The following is a 21,635-nucleotide window of genomic DNA, read 5'->3' on the forward strand; positions in this document are numbered from 1 at the left end:
TTTGGCCATTATGTCCTGTTTTACTTTATATTTCTTTGATCAGGTAAAAATAGAGAAAGCAGCAACAGAAGAAGGACTATTTTTAAATTAGAATTGTTCACATTGCAGGAATTATGAGAACTTACTCAACAACAACAAATAATAATATTTTGGGGCACATGTGGCAAACTCAAGGCCTTAATTGATTAAATAAACGTCAAACTATACATGTCATTTTCCAGTGTGGCCGTTAGTGAAATTGAGTTTGACAACCCTGGGGGGGAACATAACTGTTTTGTTTGTCTCAAAAAATGTTTATATAAAAGAGATAATGCATTGTAAAGCAACTGGTTATCAGCATCTTTAGTTATTCAACCCCATCCTACCCTGACAGAGACACACCTGTATGGGACACTCGTTGTCATGGGTTACATCAAGAAACATGGCATGGGCGATGGAGGGCATCAGTGGGCGGAGGCTGGGCTGAACACAAGCTCCGACTGGCTCGCCCCCGTAACGGTAGACCAGCCGGCCCTCTTCATGGCTGTCTCCAGCTGACATGGCCTCTATGGACAGGTGGTGTGTGTGTGTGTGTGTGTGTGTGTGTGTGTGGGGGGGGGGGGGGGGGGAAGAAAAAGTAAATGATAGATGTGAGGACAGTCCATTCTGCTGCAGCGGTGTACATGATTTTACACAATCAAGCCCCACCGTCATGCAGTTCTGGGCCACACCTCAATCTGGCAACGCAGGCGACATCACAAGGTTAAACGTACTGTAAGACCGGCTCTGAACAAAGATTTGCGTTGAGGCAAAACTACGGCTGCACGATATGAGTAAAACATCCAATTGCGATTATTTTGACTCATAATGACTCATGTGATTGGAGAATACGATCTATTTTTTTTTAATTTAAAAGATTATTTTTGGGGGCATTTTTAGGCCTTTATTGACAGGGCAGCTGAAGAAAAGAAAGAGGGGAATGACATGCATTGAAGGGCTGCAGGTCGGAGTCGAACCCGGGCCAGCTGCGTCGAGGACTAAACCTCTATATATGGGCGCCCGCTCTACCAGGTGAACTATCCTGGCGCTCGGTATCACTATTCTCATTTTCAAGGAAAAAATAATAAGAGAGCGATCTGAGAGACATTGCACTCCCCCTGCCACTTGGATATTGCACTAGTTCATATAGCGATTTCGATAAAATTCCAATTAGTTATGCGGTCCTCCACAAAACCATTTTAGAACTTTGTGGTTGGGAAAACTGCAGCCCCCCGTCTGAACTGGCCCTCGAAATTAAGCCAGCTAATTACGTCCTCAAATGTCTTGTTGCGTCCACAACGCAAAGATATTCAGTTTACGGTCACAAAGGAGTGAAAAGCTAGAACATGTGAACATTTATATAATTTCTTTTCATAACAAAATCACTAAAACTGATTAATTTATCAAAATAGTTGGTGATTCATTTAATAGTGGACAACTTAATAGATTAATCAATTCATTTTTGCACCTTCATTGATGAATATACTGTGTGTGTAGTGTGTGCATTGTGAACATATTAATGACTGTACCTCGTATGAGTGATGTGATCCCTAGCTTGGTTACGAAGACATTATCCAGCTCCTCGCTTCCGGTGAACAGTTCAGCCACCACATACAGGTTAGGACACGCTGTTCGGGCCACGTCCAGCATGAACTGGTCAACCACAGCAAGGCAACGCAACAAAACCAGTGCAGACAGTGCAAGAGAGGAGGATGGGGGGAAGAGACAAGAAAGGACAGAGAAGTAGCAGGAGGAAAAGGAAGAGGAGGAGGAGGAGAAAGAGGAGGGATATGTGTGTGAAGGGAAGGCAGCCAGTTAGTGATAACAGGCCAGGGGACCACAACATGCAGTCACACAGTCCATGAACACAGAGTTAGAGTCAAGAGATTACAAAGATAAATAAATGAGAGAGGAGACATGCAGGTATGAGGAGAAGGAATGCAGAACAATGAAGTGAAAAGAGAAGACAAAAACATAACGTTAGTTCATGCGGAAGAGTTGTACCTCGTACAAGGCTGCTGATTCCCAGCCGGTTCACAAACACATTGTCAATGAGCTCGCTGCCTGTGAACAGTTCAGCTATCACATACAGATTGGGTCTGACCCTTCTGGCCGCATCTAACATGGCCTAGACAAGACAATACACCAGCCGTACAGACAGGGAGAAAAGACAGGTTACACTTATATAACGTATGCATCTACCTTTATACACACACACACACACACACAGCAAGGCTGGGCTTCAACGACATAGAGTGATCAGTTTGAAACAGATTGGATGTTGCTTTCCCACTTTTACTATTTCTTCAATAGGAGTGGGATGAAATATCGATAGCAGTAGATCGCTGTCCTTATACGTTTGATAGGACAATCATACACTGGTGGCAAAGTATCTATATTTTAATTAATAAAAACAAATTCTTCAACCTACATCTTTTCAATCACTACTGATTAGAAACAAGTTAAGATGACACTATGAATTAAAGTTTAAACACTTTGTTTTAGTTTTTTTTTTTACCATTTGTGTTATGTTACGTATGTGATGTGTATCTATGTTATTGAAATAAACTACAGACAATATATATATATATATGTCATATATACACACATGCTACATGAGATCATGTAATAATATATGACAATACCTCGGCCACGTGTAATGGTGTCGAGTGGCAGTTGTCCAGTCTCACTCCGTGGAAATACGTGGCTGTGATTTCGGTGTATTTCTGCATGTGGGCCCACAGGTACGGGCAGTCCTCGGGCCCGTTGCCATAGCGGAGTTTGACACTGTCCCCCCAGCATACCAGCTCCCGACGCAGGTACACGTTGGAGCCTGGAAGCAGCACGGACACAGACCAAAATCACAGCCACGTGTCATTAGTGCAGACTGTTCAACATAAAGCCTGAAAATAGCTCATTACTTTCAGATTCTTGAGTCCCTATCAACAGACACAAAGTTAAAACGTGTTCCATCCCTAAAAAGCGACAACCGGCCTGATAATGATGGACAAAGGAAGGAATAGTTGAATGTAGGGTTGTCATAATTAACGCAATAACAACATAAATGCCTTTCAACGCCACTAATTATTTTGACGTGCAATTAACGCTAGGGCTGGGCAATATGGAGAAAATCAAATATCAATATTTTTGACCCAATACCTCAATAATGATATTGCGGCGATATTGTAGGGTTGAAATTTGGTGCTTTCACAAATTTTTACAATTACATTTTTGAGAAATAACAATCCGTGATTTGGATTTAATGACTATGTGGGTAAAGGCACAGAACAGTCTGGTGAGTTAACAAAATTGCATTGTACTGTAATGCAGCTTTTTAAAAGAAGGACAAGACAAAAACTGTCATATTTAACATTACAATATCCAAAATCTAAGACAATATCTAGTCTCATAAAAAAAGAAAGAAAGCACACAATAGGATAGCGCTACAACCAACCAGAGTTAAACTGTTTTCTTCCGTTTTTAAGAATGATTTCAGTGTTTAACTCCAAGTTGCAGCCAAAGCCAATTCAAAAGACCGATGTCCGCTATCAGCAGCAGCAGCCATCTTTGTTTTCAAGCAGCAGGGGATTCACGGGGAACCATCGCAACTCTGCCGTCCTTATGTTATGTCTGCCTTATGCCTGCCTGAGCTGCTAGACTGACTCCGCCTAAGCAAATTACAATTGCTGCTACAATTTTTTTTTTTTTTAAAGATGATATTTTTTGGGCATTTTTAAGGCTTTTGTTTCTATAGGATTGCTTAGACTTGAAAGGGTAGAAAAAGGGAGGGGGATGACATGTCGGAGTCGAACCCGTGGCCGCTGCGTCGAGGAGTAAACCGGGCGCCCAGACTAAAGTTTTTTGGGACTCTCGATGGGAATTGAGTTACCACCGGAGTGGGTCCAGTCTCAAATGCAACTTGAAAAACATCTCTTTTAAGGAACCTCTTTTTTTAAATGTGCGGATAATTTAAGTTTAATTGTAAGTCAACTTTGGACAATCATGCAATTAATCGTGATTTAAAAAATCTGAATTGATTCCAATCCTATCCCAATCCAAATTTATTTACAAAGCACACTGAAAAACAACCACAGTTGACCATAGTGCTGTACAAACAGAAAAACAAAAACTTAGAAAGAACACAATGAACAGAAAAACTACAAAAACTCAATGATTATAATCCAGACAGGCCACTATTCCAGTGTGGTTAAAAGCCTGTCAATACAAATATGTTTAGAGACAAATTGGAAGCCCTTGTTTATTTATTCCTCGGATCTTACAGTTTCTGAACCTGACTGTTTTCTAAGAAGTTTAATATATATACATATTTATTTACTTGAGTCAGCAAAGTTGCGCAGTGGATCGTCACTCATCACCCAACCGTTGTGAGCCAGGAAGTGACACGTCTTGTCTGGCTGGTCCAGCAGCTGCAGCTCCTGGTCCAGAGTCATGTCCGGATACGGGAAGGTGAAATACCTGAGACACAGAGACAAACCCACTGAGATCCACCGACACTCAGCCTCCCATCACACCAGGTGTAATCCTGAACCTCATGTCCCTGCTATCTGTCCAGGATGTAGCTCACAGTTTCTTCCCCAAACCCATAACCACTCTGAACCCACAGATGCACTGACCTCCCTTCACAGCCTATCCCCGGACCCCGGCCCCCGGACCCTGGCCCCCGGCCCCCGGCCCCCGGACCTTCTTCTTCCCACCTACTGTGCAATACTTAATATTTAATACTTAAGAAGACACTGAAATCCTGTGTAATTTCATTGCAGTAAAATATTTAAATATTTATTACTTTGACAACTGGAAATTCTGTGCTATTTCATTACTGTATGTAGTATTTAGTATGTAGTCCTTTCATATCTTTACTGGGCAATATTTAATATTTAATCATTTCATTTCATTCCTGTGCAATATTTAATATTTAATCCCTTTGACAACGCTGCAAATTCTGTGCAAATTTACATTGATACATTTAATACTTCTGATACACCAATAACTGTGCAATTTCATAACTGTAATATCATTATTTTCACACTGCATTTACAAACCATATTTATCTTTCTTACTATTTTATAAATGTATCTAGTTGTTTTAGGAACTGTGCACCTCACCCCCCCCCCCCCCCCCCTTTTCTTTTGCACTACTTATATTTCCTCCATGTTGTATTTCTCTTACGTATCTTGTTGACACTGGAAAGGAGTTGCTCCAATCTCATTGCACAGGTATTGCACATGTGTGACAATAATGACAATAAAGGCATTCTTTTCTCTTAATATCCGTCATTACTATACCTCTTTATTACCTCAACTGTTTCAATTCACAAAGATGAAGAATTTGTCTTGAGTGACTGGGATGCTGCATACAACTTTAGAGAGACAGCTGATTGGTGCAAATTATTTCAACAGGACTGAAGATTGGGCTAGTTAAGTATTTTTAAGTGTCTTCTTGGTGTCTGAGGATTAACACGAAAGTATCATGCACTTTGATGTTGAGTCAGGTCAGAATTCCTCTGAGTATCTCAGCAAAGGATTTGATCACACACATTAACTGAATTTAGACTCATGCTTCTACACACATAAACCTTTTGTGATTATAAGCCAATTGACAAAGGATGCATGCTAATGCCAAGTTTAATAGGACTCGTTGACTGAAGGGCAGAAAAGAAAATCTGTTCTGTGTGCCTGCCCACGCACTGAAGTTACGTAGTGTCTGTAGAATCCCACATTGTTCAGTGTAATGCAACACTACAGACTAATGAATGGCATTGGTTCTGCCCACCTAGCATCTCAGACTTGTAGTCAAATTTAACCTACAAAGTAGAAAGAAGTCTCTCTTCCAACGTTCCATCCCTTCACCTCTCTAATTCCTCCATGTATTATATCTATCCCATTCTTTCCCTCTCTCCTTACACCAATATCTTTAAATTTGTTACCTGGTTACCAGAGGGTTTTTCCTGCAAACAGGACCGAGTTTGGGGCCGTTGTCCGCCAGATGCTCGTACACTACGTTTCCCACAATACAGTTGGCAGCCTTGAGGAAAGAAGAGGAGGAACATAAGGAACACTGACTGATGCATTATGTATTTTGGGAACCTTCAACATGTCTCCAATTCCACATTTTTGAGCAACTACTATGCAGAACACACATGTTCTAAGTCTTGCAGTACAGGACAGTCATTTTATTTTGGTAGTTACAGGTAATAAATCTAACTGACATGAGACATGTCCAGTATCTGTAACAGCATCTCGCCCCTGACACCACTGAGAACCTGAGGTGTCAGGTTTTGGTTCCAGCTGGTTCCCATGTGCCCTCACACACGGTTGCTCAGACATCTCTGACCTTACTGTAGTGCTGGGTCACATCATTCTGTACCTTTGCATTCTAATTATTATTGTTATTATTCATTAGGTGCATGGGTTAAAGTGGGATCTGGCAGGTGCGGGAACCCTAATAACAGCCGCAGACAAACAAGGCCATATGCTTAGTATTTAAAGTCTATTTTCCGACGCAGTCCCTCCACATAAAACACACCGGTGCTACATTCACACCCAGCAAATATTTTTAAATCTGTCTGGAGCGGTAAAACATATATGAGCCTTATAATGAAGGTAACAGCCTACTGGGTCTAAATTAGCCTATCAACATTCCTTTCCTAGTATGTCTAAATGAGCTTTTGGTTATGATTATGTTTGTTGACATTTTTAATTGCCCTGTCTTTTGACCAATTGATTTTATTCTCAAAAGTGAACTTGCTCTGCTTTTTGCAGCAGTTCCAAAATCTCTTTCTCTCTCAACCTAGCCAGATACTTTTTTTTAGCAAATGCAGTGTGCTTGTTCTGGAAATGTCTTTCAATATGATTTCTTTTGGATTTGGGTTTGTAATCCACAGCTAGCCTACAGAAACTCAAGACCGCTATTAGGCTAGTAGGCTATGACACATATTTAGTTGATTGAAATGTTACGGGGCTAAAGAGCTGCACGTGGCCCCAGAGCAGCAGGTTGCAGACCCCTGGTCTAGCTCAACTAAAAACACCGGATCTGCAGCACGTTACGTGATCTTCTCCTGTTCAACTGACATTACCAGAAAGTACCCGACTCTCCTGCTGTTCTTACATACATGTGAACTCACTGTGAACCACAGGCCGCTGCCTTGCTCATGGACTCATGGCAGTGTACTGCTGAGACCGAATAGGAAACACTGGAATGGATATTTGGCGTTATTTAAAAGTATTCTTATAACCATTAGATATAGTTATTTATTAATCAAAAGGTGCTGGAACAGCGTTTTGGATCATTTTGTCCCGCTTTAACCCCTGCATAGGTGCCATCGGCAGTAAGCGTTCCTACAGTACACGCCCCCCTACCTGCTCCTGATGCTGGTGCACAATGTGGTGCTGTTCTTCATTCAGCTGGTTCACTCTCTGTCTCAGCCAACCACAGCACTCCTCAATGTGCTCTGGGGACGAGCTAATGGAGAGAGAAGCATCATAAAACATAAAAAATACCACTACTGAACCTTCTGCAAAGTGCTACATACGTAATATACAGTCAATACCCCTATGTTAAAATACAGGCAGCATAAGTATACACCCCCCTATGTTAAAATACAGGCAGCATAAGTATACACCCCCCAATGTTAAAATACAGGGGCATAAGTATACCCCCCTATGTAAAACAGGGGCATAAGTATACACCCCCCTATGTTAAAATACAGGGGCATAAGTATACCCCCCCTATGTTAAAATACAGGGGCATAAGTATACCCCCCTATGTTAAAATACAGGGGCATAAGTATACACCCCCCTATGTTAAAATACAGGGGCATAAGTATACACCCCCTTGTTAAAATACAGGGGCATAAGTATACACCCCCCTATGTTAAAATACAGGGGCATAAGTATACACCCCCCTATGTTAAAATACAGGGGCATTATATTACAACCCCTATTTTAAATACAGGGCAATAGTATAACACCCCCATGTTAAATTTCCCATAGAGGCAGCCCATTTTATTATTAAAGACGTTGATTTCATGGAATCAGGATACTAGTCTCCCAATAAAGTTCCTTTGGCCTTTAGAAATAAAATGACCCCCATCATCACGTACCCTTCAGTTAGCTTAATAACTGGTTGGATTTGCATTGTGAGATGATCTTATGGATAAATTAAGTTCATCCATTTTCCAAAAGATGTTTTTTTATTCCTCTTTTAATCAACTTTAGCCTGGGTGTGTAAACTTTCTCAAGCCACTGTGTACATACTGTTTATTTTTAAACTTATTCGTTTCATGTATTTCACACGTCATCATTGTATCTTTAAACACAATCTCAGGAGGTACAATGATCATATGCAGGCCACATGAAATGGGAAACCCCAAATAAGCCACTAAAAGCTATTCGGAGGGGGCCCGGTAACATTAAAAATACAACAAATAATATACCAACCAAAAACTCATTGTACATCATTGTACACAGAAGGAGTCTGTTCACACTTGTTTCAATGTTAGGAAATTGCACTGGTACACTGAATGTGTGTACTGCATGCATTCTTGATTTTGTAGTTTATGATTTATGGTTAACAATGGAAAACCAACTGTAATAACTAATGATTTGAAACTTGTATCAAGTTCTGTTCAAATCAAATACTCTTGATTTAAGGGGGTTTACATTGTCTTGCTAAATATCATATCTTGTAAGAAGCGTGTGTCGGAGAAAGTGTTATCTTTCTGTAATTTGAGGTATGATTTAATCTTTGTTTTTTTGAGACATAATTCGTCTTGAAGGGGGGAAATATGTAGTATCTAATGATTTGTAACTTGAACAATAAAATACTGTTGATTTACATTGTAGTTTGGTCATGAGTTGCAGTGAACTTTGGAAGGGATGTTTGGGCTAAAAAGTGATGACTTGGATGTGATCTTTGGTTTCCCACGTCGCAAATCCTATATGTTATCTAACATGTGACCTACACACATCCTATATCAAGTATGTCCAATGTATTGAAAGCTAGAGTGTGTCCATCTGACACTCTCCAAGCTTCTGCAGAGCTTATAAATCAAAGCTGAATCTAATATTATAAACTTTATAATCAAGAAACAGTGTTGATGCGGTTTTCTTTCGAACCATCATCCAGCCTTGTTGTTGTTCACCACACAACCACAGGCAGAATCCTGCAGTCAACTAAAGTTGTCATGTTCAATGTGATCTGAAACTGAGTCATTTGCTGATCATTGGAGCATTTTGAACTATATTGTGTCGATTGCTGAATGTTGATGTTCAACGTTCTTTTGCTTCAGTGCATGGAAATGGTTTCACACACACAAAGTGGTTTGCTGTTGTTTTAGAGATGGACATGCCAGATTGCAAGTAGAAGAAAATAATATGAATCGAGTTAAAAGCATTGAACCTTACTAAATGGATTTATTAAGCAGGAATGTAAAATGTATCCAAATTTATGGGAACACAAGCTCATTGGGGTACAATTAACAAAAGGAAGGGAAATTGGCAGTGACCCAACCGCATGTTATTTTTAAATTTCATGAACTGAAGTAGAAAAACAGAAAACATCTAGAAAATGTGTGAAATAATGCTAATGTTATTAAATCTTCATCTGCTACCAACGGTGAGAAAACAACACTTGACTGGTTGTCAGGCGTGAATTAATGAAAGAACTAAAAAAAAAAAACACTAAAACTGTCACTTCTTACAAAAGAACTGAAAGTTTTAAAGTGACAGTCATAGCTTGAAGTTTTAAAAACGGACCTGTGAGGTACAAAGGTCTCCAGAGCAGAGTCCATGTCCACTGTGCTGCCATAACGACGGTAATTTGGGTCCTGAATGATCCTCAGACCCTTCTTCCCCTCGGTCTTACTATGGTCTGGCTTGGTGCCTGAAAAAACACACACACACACACACACGCAAAAGGATCATTTAAGTCAGTTAAATAGCATCTAACTCAATTGTCTCAAATGTCTCGGACACTAGCAGCTTTCTAACTGATCAGTACAGCAGCCATGATGAGCTCTTACTGAACAGCAAGTGTTGCTGTCCATTTTTTTCTAAAAAGCATCATCTACACAAGAGTTTTAGTCACGTTATGCAAGTCAGGTAGGTCCGATACTATGACTGCAACTTACAACAATTATTTTCATTGTCATTTTCATTGAGTGAAGAAACTATAAAACATTCACATTCACTAAGCTGGAATCGGAAAATCTTTCCTATTTTCATAAAAAAATAACTCAAACCAGTTGATTGACTGTAAAAATAGTTGTCGATTATTAGGGCGCCCAGACAGCTCAGTAGGTAGCGCGTGCGCCCATGTACAGTATGTATATAGAGGTTTACTCCTCTTTCATGTCTTCAGCTATCCTGTATACATAAAGGCCTAAAATGCCCAAAAGAAATCTTAAAAATAGTTGGCGAATGATTGAATAGTTGACAACTAATTGATTAATCTTTGCAGCTCTATCAGATACAGTTCGATTGAAATAATTCATTTTAAGGCTTCATGTTAGCCTGACAAGCCAGACCCACATCCAGATGTTGGGTCTGGGAACTCACCATTGGCTGGGCTCAATCCGAGGGGCGGGATAAAGGGCTGTCTTTCAAATTCCCTCTGCACGCAATAGGACAGCGCTACAACCAACCAGAGTCAACGCAAGTTGATAGATTCAACTTTTGCCGAATCCGGTCGGCAAAAATCCGAACACATCTGCCTTTTTTTTTTAAATGACTTCAGCAAATTACATTTGCTGCTGCTAGGGTGCGTCTAGCTTTCTAGGCTAGCTTCAGGTTTTTTTCCCCTGTTTTACGGGGTCCCTGAACACATCCTGTTTATGCACGAGATTGCTGCCGAGCTGGCATGTTTTTGAAGTGTTGCAACCATAACAAAGTGCATATTGTTTTTCAGTTATTGTCAGTACCGACCATTTAGTAGTAGGGTCCTGAACTGCTCCACAGCAACGTCCACTTTGACCTGGTAGAACTCCCACAGTTTGATCTGAGGATACACGTCCTGCCACAACACACTACGGATGGCCTGAAAAACACACACACACACACACACACACACACACACACACACTATTATTTAATTTTTTAAAGATTATCCCCCCCTTTAATCACTAGGACAGCTTAGATATGAACTGGGAGAGAGAGGGGGGCTTTGAATAAACCTCTACATATGGGTGTGAACACTACCAACTGAGCTACCCGGGCGCCCAATAATCACTATTAATAAATGAGCCTTTTTTATTTTACTGTATCAACTATAGCTTTCATGGTCTGCAACATGTTGTTGAAAAAATGTACGTTTAATATCAGCAATGAATCACAAGGCTGGGAAACACACCTTCTTTAAATGTGTTACAATCATAAAGCGTACAGGAAGTCAGCTTTAGCAGCTTTTTTTATTTACTCAATCATTGTATTCCCATGTTTTTATTACCTACCAACATTAGAATAAGGTAGTCTGGAATCCTAATGAAAGCATCCCCCCTTAGCTGTATTAATGATATTAAGTTGTGGCTTTCACAAAACTTTCTTCATTTCATTGAAGCTAAAACTGAGTGTATCATCTTTAGTCCACGGTCCAGCTTTGAGTTTGGCAGCTCTGGCTTCATACCTTAAGCCAGCTGTCAGAAATCTAGAGGTTACTTTTGATTGCAACAGGAAATTTCATAAGCAAATCAGCAATGTAGTTTAAAATGAGCTTTTTCCAGCTTTGCCTCTTGGCTGAAGTTAAGCCCTTCCTTAACAGGCATGATCTAGAAAAGGTGATTCATGATTTTATTAGTTCAAGGTTGGATTACTGTAATGCTCTTTATGTTGGTTTGAATCAAACCTCCATCTCACAACTTCTACTTGTACTAAATGCCGCAGCCTGTTTTTTGACAAATACATCTAGACATGCACACATCACTCCCAGTCACTTCCCATTCTTCCTTCACGGGCACTTATTCCAGTTCATCCATATACAAAACGACTTGGTCAGAAATCTTTTTTCTATACACACACCAGTATTTGGAACGACATCCCACATCACATCCGAACACTATCATCCATCACATGCTTCAAAAAGACTACAAACAGCTCCTTCTTAACAGTGACACCTGCACACATTAATTGCTCATGTGTCGTCCAAGCCTTGTTTGCACTGTTTGTATTTGTCTAGCTGGTGCCTTGTATAAATGTTTCTGTCCTTATGTGCCGAAACTGTATTGTTGTTTTAGTTGTCCGAATTTGTCCAGTCCAAAATTGATGTCCTGTACAAATGTTTGTCCCGACGTGCTGTAACCACGTTTAATGTCGTATGTTTCTGCAGAACAGGAACCTGCTGAAAACAGCAGTCAGGCCCGTTTATATTGTAATGTAATGTTACTTTTTAACTTTCCTGTATAATAAATATGAATGAGCGTTCTCTACATTGGCTCCCTGTGCGTTTTAGAATTGATTTTGGGATTTTGCTGTTTGTTTTCTAGGCCTTAAATGGCCTGGCCCCAGAGTATTTGTCCGAGAGTTTAACCCTGCATGAGCACAACCGGTTTAAAAAGTCCCAAGTCCAGGTTCAAACGGTGGGGTGGTCAGGCTTTTGCGGTTGTTGCCTGAGACTGCAACAAGTTACACTCTGATATTCACACTATTACAGATGTAGCTCTTTTTAGGTCTAAACTCAAAACATATCTGTTTAGAATGGCTTTTATTTACGGAGCAGTGGTGTGACAATTTCCCTTTCTTATTTCTATGTAACCTTTTCTGATTTTACTGTTTTCTATGTTTCATTCTTTTACTGTATGCTATGTTGTATGCAATGTGTTCTATTCTTGGTTTCTGATGTTAAGCACTTTAGATACCTGCTGGTTACTGTAAAGTGCTATATAAATAAATGTTGACTGATTGAGTACATCTAACATAAAGAGACAAAATTAAGTGTTGCGGTCTTTGTCACATCTCAATAGAAATACATGATTTTAAGACTAAGGCCATGTTTGGACCAGGAAATCCAGCGACCCCCAGATTATAGCGTATGTACGCTTTTTAATTCACAATTAGGGTTTTCCTTCAGATGGTTTATAGATCTCAACATTTCCAACCGCACTCGAAGGCCACTTCATTACACGGAGAAAGAGAGAAAGAATAAAATTAAACACACTACCGCCATTCGAAATGAATGGGCAGACCTGCATTTTCACCGCAGCATCTGGTGGCCGATGTAGACAGTGTGACTGTGCACTAACTAATACTGTCAAATGATCCATAAAGCCCACTGGTTATTACATGTGTCTCCTCTACAACACAGTCATGAAGTGTGTCATGTTTACTCTTTCTATAATCTGTACACAGGGTTCAAAATTAGCACCATCTGGCTAGCCAAATGTTGGTAAAATATGCAAGTGGCTGGTAGTCATAAAAACAATGGTTATGCTATTGAGTGGCTGGTAACATTTGAACGTTCATTCCCTATTTTGCTGGTTTACAAAAAGAATATTGTGAACCCTGTCTGCACAGCTGTGCAGAGGGTGTCCAGTTGAACTGTGTCTACTCACATTCAGATGGCTCTCGTTGGTAATATCAGCAGGAAGTCCTTTAGCTTCGTAGCGTCCCTCTGCTACTCTGGTGGTTAAATGCCACAGAGCTCGATCTAAGACCCAGGCTGGTCGCAGGTGGGGAGAGTTAATCAGGTTGTACCCACACTCTGGATGTTCTTTGATCCACTCACTGTTAGCAGCTGCAAGAGGAACACTGAATCAGAATCCCCAACATTTAGCGATTTAATTGTCTAAGGTACAATAGATGTTGGAACACATACTAAAATAGTTGGCAAAAATGGTGAGCATGAGCCAGAAAGGAATCATCAACAATGCTAACATTGGTCCCTAGATTGAATAGCACCAAAACTCCAATGAAAACAACATAATTGAATTGATAGTCTTTGTTGAAAACCAAATTTGAATTAGTTTTAAAAAAAATTGTTTAAGGCAGGGTTGGTAAGATTTTAAAGTAGCATCTCCTCGGGGCTCCGACACGTACACAGACGTGCACAAGCCCCGCTGCGTTGTTGGGTCAGAGCAGAGCGGAGAAAGAACCGCAACCTAACTTCATGGCTCATACCATGCCTCGGACTGAATGTTTAAAACAAACATGGCTACTGTTAGCAGGGCAAGGAGGAATTTTAGTGGCTCTTTCCAAGCGGCGTGCGAGGCAGTGATAGGTGGGCGTTTTTCAAGGGATTACAGCAGCTACAGATGTCATATCTTTTTTGCTTATTTTTTAGAGACCTTAAGTTATTTATTGGCTTTGTGGTTTAAAGACCATTTTAAACAATGTATAAAATAAGTTGATGAATAAAAATGATTTGTATTTTGAGACATTATGAAATTTAGACTGGGTAATGGTCACTTCCCCTCCTCTCCTAATTAGGTCATACTCAGGTATAATGAGCTGCTGGGTGACCTCTTCATGAGTTAAGAAGATAGATTTTTACAAAAGAATACCTTTCTTTTATGTTATGTTCAAAGCCAACCAAGGATTTATTTTGTGACATGATAAATCTTCTATATTTGAATAAAACAAGTGCCGAGTCACAACCCTCCTCCAAAAGGCGACAAAGGATAATGAAAATGAGTGGAGTGGTCGCCATAACAGAAATAGTTGCCAACCCTGCCTTCGATCATAACGTCTAATCATGCAAAACTATACACTACACCGGTAAAAGGTTTGGGGTCACTTACAAATTTCCATACTGCTCCATTATAGACCGAATACCAGCTGATCTGAGTGGGCGACTGATCGTTAATACAATATCTACATTGCCCATTATCAGCCACCCTTCCTCCAATGTTTCAATGGCTCATTCTGTACTAATCTGATACCATTCTGTCAATAATGGAGTGCAATGGAAATTTCTAATTGACTGGTAGTGCATGTTTAGCAGCAGATCATGAACCAGCCTTATTTAGAGAGTTTAGAAAAGGCTACCATATGGACGAAGAAAAAAAAAAAAAGATCTACAGATAGACTGACAGTACATTAACCACTCAGTCAGTCTAACCTTTTAGTCAGGCTCATTTTACTGCGTGACCTTTTCTGGGAAAGGAGGTGAAAAAGATTTTCTGATAACAAGGGGGACAAAGGTAACTAACTGGGAGGAGGGGGCTCACTCTCGGGGGTTTTTTGCTGCAGGTTCCTTTTAGTTACTTTCATGTTAGGGGTTTTAGGGGTCCCCTAAGCGGCCCCATGTAATTTCCACCTGCTGAACCCCGGGAAGAGTAGCCTTACAGTTAACCTTAATTTCCCTCTAAACCTTGCCCCCTCCGGCTTTAAAACCCGTGGCTCTTTAATTAAAGGGGGGTTTTTTGTGATTTTTTCCCGCTGCCACACACACACACACTTCCAAATTTTTGTTTGTTTTTGGGGTGTGTGTGGTGGTGTGTGGTGGTGTGTGTGGGGGGGGTTTTGGTGTGTTCGAGAGAGAGAAAAATTTTTAAGACCCCTTTAAAAACCCTTTAAAGAGAAAGAAAAGCCTCTCTCAGCCTTTCTTCACTGAAGGATTTTAAAATTATCTTTCTTTTTAAAACTTTCCCACTTGTTCGGGAGAACCCCCCCGGGGCCCATTTCGGGGGTTAACCCTTGCTCTCACCTCACTTTGAATCAACTTTTGGGAAAAAAAAATGGTTTTTCCAAAAAGTTGCTTGTTTTTTTTGGCCAGAATATTTCCCTGGACTCGCCATACTTCCCGGTCTTTGAAAAAAAAAGCAACACTAAATTTTATAAGGGCTTTTGGGGCTTTTCTTTTTGCTCTATGTTTCTAATATTATATTTAGAAATTTGGCGAACAAAAGTGACACTGACAACAGCGAGAAGGGGAAAAGAGAAAAGGGGAGAGAGAGAGAGAGAGAAAAAAGGACAGAAAAATGAGATGTCACCACCACCCCAATGTTTTGCTCAGAGAACTTTTGGGGTTTTTAAAAAGGGATCTCTCTTAAATCTTATATGATTTTAAAATTTTGGGGCAAGGGTCAAAATACAATAAGTAAATGCTCAATTTTTTTTTTGGGGGCCCCCCGTATTTGGGTTTTACTGGGTTTTTCATTTAAGTAAAATGAAAATCTAAATTCACTTTGGGAACAAACTAAGAAACCCCCCCGGTTTTTTTAAACGGAACCCCGAGATAGTTTTTTTGAACCGCAAAAAAATTTTAGATGAGTTTCACGCCTGCCCAAAACGAACCACTAATTTCCCCTGAAAAGCTCCTTGGTTTTTTAAAACTGGGGGGGTGCGGTTTTTTTTTGGGCGGTGAGAACACGGGAATCAAACTCTGGTTTCGCACCGAGAAACGGGCCAAAAAAACGTACCGAGATCATAAAAAGTCAAAAAAGATATTCATTTACCATCAAGACGAGGGGAAAAAAACTAAAAAAAATTTCCCAAATTTTTTGGAGCTGGATCATTTAATTTTACTTAAACCAAATTTTTTCTCATGAAAATTTTGGAAAAACAGAAGGGATAAAGTTCCCCCCCCCCCAGATGATTTAACCAATCTGTAATCCCCCGCATGTTTTCCCCCCCTTTTTTACATCTCCACCCGCCCCCACATCCTCCCAGCCCGTACTCTGACCCTTGGGCGGGCCCCAGGGTTAAAACTGAACCGGCTGCCAGGATAACGGGCCTGATCCCTAATCTTTCAGGGTGTGAAGTGGATCAGGGGTTTTCCCTGTAAGAAAAAAAACACCAAAACAATTTTTAAAAAAATGCCCTCAATTTTTTAAAATTCCAATAAAATTTTATGAACCCTTTACCCTCAAAACCCCCTGTCCCCTTAACATAAATGACACACAGACACCGACCCCCACCCACAACCAAAACCAACCCCAGACACCCCGACCACCCCAAAACACAACCCCACACCCGCCCCTTTACCCCTTGGGGTAAACCCCATCTCTTCCTTTATCTAAGTGTCCCAGACCTTTTTTACAGGTTTGGTCTTATGGTTTTGGGGTCTAAAAGGGGGGATGTCGTTATTTTTTCTCCCAAAATGAAGAACTGGGGCGCTACATGTTTTCCCCGCCCGACTGTTTTTTGTCCTGGGGGGAAAAAAGATGGGAAAAAAAAAATGATACAGTTTCAATCCCCCAACATGGCCGGAAGGAAGGGGCTTGTACTAAATATTTTCATACGTGAATGAGCAAAAAGAAAACTACAACAACATAACTGTGTGCAACATAAAATTTTTAGTCGGCCCAAATGAAGTCGTTTATTTTGTTTTTCCCTTTTTTTGCCATAAAATGTAAATTTTAAAAAATTAGTTAAAGGACCGGGTTCTCCTTCTTTCTGCTGTGTCCTTTTAATGTACTGAGGTTTTCCTTTCCCCAGTTTTTTTAATCCCCCAAATCAACACCAATTTTTTTTTGGTGGGAATTTTCCTTTTTGGGAACAACTCTGGGCCCAGCCCTACTTCCTCCCCCTTCATCTCTTTTGGGATTAAAAAAATAAAAAACTGAACAAATCCAAAAGGGGAAAAAGCCGGAAACATTACGGGACCCCAAAAAAAAATCGGGAGGGTTGGGGTTAACCGGGTTTTTGGGGGTATCCACTTAAAAAAAAAAAACAGCAGCTTTGGGGAACTGTTTTTGTCGTGTTTGTGAAGGAGAATATTCTAAGTTTCATTTATTTATTTTTTTTAAAGATTTTTTTTTTAGGGGTTTCCTTTTGACTTTGAATTGACAAAAAGATAGGGGGAAAAAGGGGGGAAACCTTCCAAATTAAAAAATTTTTACAGGTCCGGGGGGTCAAACCCTGGGGCCCCTGCAAACGGGGGCAAAATTAACCTCCCATGTTTATATTTGCGCCCGCTCTACCCAATGATCCCGGGGGAAAATAAAAAAGCAGTTCTTGGGTGGCCAGGGGGGTTTTCCAAAAAGGGGGTCCCTTAAAAAAACCCATTCCAAAATAGGGGACTTTATAAAACCCCCGGCAAAAAAGTTTGGGGGTCCCGGAGAGAACTTAATCAGGGGTCACCCCCTTCCTGTTGGGTTTGCTCCACCCCAAAACACGGGGAAGGGTTTTTTCGGGGGTCAACTCCTTTCCTTTCCCGTTTTAGGTTGGTGTGCCCAATCCTCCTCCCCTGAAGGCTTGGGGGGCCTAGGGAACTGGAGGGGTCAAAAAACCCTGAAAAAGACCCTTTTTTTTATTAATTGGGTTTGGGGTCAACAAAAACGCCGGGAAACAAACGGGGACATGGTGTTTAAAAAATGTTTTTTGCTGTTCCATGCCAGTTTAAAAACATTTTTTGGGGAATTAAGTATCAATTTCATGGGGGAAAAAAAACTAATTCTGAGCCTTGGATATTTGCTTCCTCCCCCCCTTTATAAAAGGGCCCTTCCCCAAAGTCCTTTTCAACCCGTCCGGTCCTTTACTGAAAGGCGTCATCCCTTTCCCCCACCCCACACACACACACCCACCCCACACCCCACCCACACCCACACCAACCCCACACACTACACACAAAACACACCACACCCCCCCTTGTGGGGGGGAAAAGTCCTTGCCTAATGCCTTCCACCCCCACCAAACCTCACACCCTGCCTAACCCTCACCCTCACCAACCCAACCCAAAAAAAAAAACCCAAAAAAAAGAAAAGCAAAAAAAAAAAGGGAAAAAAAAAAAGGGGAAAAGAGGGGAAAAGAAGGGGGAAAAACGTTTTAAACCGTTTTTTAAAACCCCCCCAATTTTTTGGTCACCCCAAAATTATAAACCCCAACCCCACCCCACCCAAACCCAAAACCCCCCCCTTTTAACCCTACCTAATTTTTTTAACCCCACTTAAGGGAACCCCTGTTCCTCAAAAAACCCCTTTTTAAAACATTTTAGGGCCCTCTAAAGGGGTTAAAACATTCAAAAGGAACCCTATTTTCAAATACAGTCACTTGTATTTATATATTAGTGAAGGAGACTAGTCCTCCAGAGGCTGGACCGTGAAAGGTTTGTCTATATATAGTCCAGTCTTCACAGCCAGACCACACAATCCCTATCAGGTTCAGAGTCCTGTAAATGTCAACTGGTACATGTCTCCCAGTCCAAGTGTCAGAAAGCCAAGTTTGAGGCCTCTAGTTTGATGGTGGTGTCCTTTGTTGTATGACCCGGTGTCCCTTTCTGGACTCTCTCTGGTTTTGGTGGTTGACTAACGCATATTTTTGCAGATTGGCTTTCAAAATGGGCCGGATGGGGGCGCACGGCTCACCCCAGTGACTCCATGAGATATACAGTATATCTTGTATTGCCCTTCAGCCGAAAAATTAAATAATTAAATCTTTTTGGTCTATATCGCCCAGCCATAATAGTAGGCTACCTTGAATTCACCTTAACCCTTGTGTCGTCTTCCCGTTAACCATTAACTTGTCCTTCGAGGTCAAAATTGAATTTTTGTTTGTGCTTTTCTGAGTTTTGGGTCTTTTTTTTCTGATTTATTTCTCACTTTTCCAGCTCTTGGTGCTTTTTTAAAAAAAACCCGAGCTGGTTTAATAACAGGTTTTACACCCTTTTTCTTCGAAATTCCCTGGTCAAAACCCATTTATTCAAATTTTGCATATTTTTTAGTTAAAAGGCAGAATTCTGAATTATTTTGACTAAAAATGAAGATCGAGGATGTTGAGTGGATCTCAGATGGGTAGATGTTTAAAGTTTAGTCCGGATACTGTTTGGAAACCATTAAAAAAAAAAAAACTCAAATGCTATAAGATTAAAAAAACACCCAAAATGAAAGCAATTTCCAAATGGTTACCGGTTTTTTTTTGGCAAATTTGGGGTTTAAAAATCTAATATTTTGATATGAAAAACTTTTTAAAAAGGGCAAAATTTTCCCAGACAACCCAAGGGTTTTTAAACCCCCCGTCTTTGGTTTTGTCCCCCCCCCAACACGTGTTGTAAAAAAAATGCGACAGCAAAAACATAAATCTGACTAAAAAGCTTTTCGAGGGGGCCCCGCCCCCCCTGATACTTTAGGGGATTAGGGAAAAAACCCAAAAACCGAAAGCCCAGCGGTTTTTAAAAACATGTTACCCCTTTTTCAAATCCCCAACGAGCCTCTCCAAAACTCCTGGCGTTTAAACATCAGGGCTTTGGATCTCTTCAGGTTTTAGGCCAAAATCTTGGGAAAATCTTTAAAGTTAACTGACCCCCCTCCTGTAATCAAGAAATTCAGGGTTTTCAAAAAAGTTCCAAAACCCCCTTTCCAAACCCCTTTTTTTAAATTTATTTAAAAGGTTTCTAAGGATGAATATTTCCCAAACGGAACCCCGGGCCCTTTAAACCCGGACCCTTTTTGCAAATCTTGGGGGATTCCCCCCGGTAAGGTGGCCATTGGCACTAGTCGGTTTTTTGACGTTCAATTCGGGTTGCTCCGGGGCTGCAGGGAAAAACCCCGGACATGTAATTTTTTGTTTCCTTTCGCTTTAAATTTTTGGGGTTTAAATTAAAAAAAAAATTTTTTCCCCAAAAAAAAAAAAAGGGGGAACGGTTTGGCCCATTATTTTGAACCAAATTTTCCTATTTTTTTTTTTTCCCCTTTTTCCCCAAAAATTTTTTAAAGCTATTCCCGGGGGTTTTTGACAAATTTTCAGACGTTTTTTACCGGGTTTTAAAAAACCCCCCCAAAATTTCAAGTTGCTTCAGGGGATGAAATAAAAAACAACCCCAAAAAAAATGAAAATGTGAACTTTTTTTACCTCGGAAAGGCATTGTATGGAACCAGTGTTATTTTTAAATTTTACAAATTTTGTTGGGGGAAAAAAAAAAAAAAAAAAAAAAAACATTTAAACTAAAAATTTTTTAAAAGGTTTTTCAAAAATTTTCCCAGGACCTCAGGAGGTTTAAAGGGCTTATTTGAGCAACTTGATAAAACAGAATTCAATATACGCGAGCCAAGTAAAAAGCCTCAACTTTTATTTTAGACAGGAAGCAACTTTTTTTAAAGTTACGCTGGTGAAAAAAGGGCCCCAAAAAAAAAGCACAAAATTTTGAAATAAACCACAGTTACCAAAACCTGCAACGGGGTGTTTTTCATCCGTTGGTTAATTTCCAATTTTTGGCTTTTTTTTTTCAGGGTATCAAGGTCTGGCAAACAACCCTTAATCAAAATTAAATTTTTAAACCCCATGACCTTAACAGCCCAAACAAACGTGGCCGGAAAACGATGGGACTTTTCCTAAAACGGCTGATTTGACAAGTTAAGGGGGAAGGTTTTTGAAATCATAATAAAGTATTTTAACTACAAAATGCACCAACTAAATTTAATACCAGCATTCACAATTTTAAATGCATGACCGACATCAATAGCACATAGACGTTTGTCAAATACTGCTAACTGGCATGAAGATAGGAGGGGTTACATGTTAAACAAGGATTTTTAGGCAATACTTAGGTTGAGAAATGCATTGTGCAAACAGCACAAGGAAGTTAGTCCTGACACTAAAAGTATTCAGTTCAAACAGACCACAACCGCTGCTAAAACCCACTGGACTCAGTCAGTCAGCTGGTATTGTAGCCTCTGAGGCTGGAGCATACTTTACTTTTTTAATGTCATCGTAAGTTGCAGCCCTAATATATAA

At 40.3% G+C, this 21,635-nt stretch overlaps 1 protein-coding gene across 1 annotated transcript in view; it reads right to left on the minus strand.

Annotated features, from left to right (window-relative positions):
* The window catches only part of LOC116699345 (glycogen debranching enzyme-like), a 29,679-nt gene extending 12,955 nt beyond the window's left edge, over nucleotides 1-16,724 (minus strand). The window contains 10 exon segments of the mRNA XM_032531880.1: nucleotides 382-545; nucleotides 2,023-2,146; nucleotides 2,664-2,851; nucleotides 4,355-4,494; nucleotides 5,963-6,060; nucleotides 7,395-7,497; nucleotides 9,792-9,918; nucleotides 10,959-11,070; nucleotides 13,577-13,763; nucleotides 16,558-16,724. Coding sequence (XP_032387771.1) covers nucleotides 382-545; nucleotides 2,023-2,146; nucleotides 2,664-2,851; nucleotides 4,355-4,494; nucleotides 5,963-6,060; nucleotides 7,395-7,497; nucleotides 9,792-9,918; nucleotides 10,959-11,070; nucleotides 13,577-13,763; nucleotides 16,558-16,586 — 1,272 coding nt within the window. The 5' untranslated portion in view covers nucleotides 16,587-16,724.
* Nucleotides 16,725-21,635: the final 4,911 nt, after the last annotated feature.

The sequence above is a fragment of the Etheostoma spectabile genome, chromosome 12 (assembly GCF_008692095.1).
Source record: "Etheostoma spectabile isolate EspeVRDwgs_2016 chromosome 12, UIUC_Espe_1.0, whole genome shotgun sequence".
Lineage (NCBI taxonomy): Eukaryota > Metazoa > Chordata > Actinopteri > Perciformes > Percidae > Etheostoma > Etheostoma spectabile.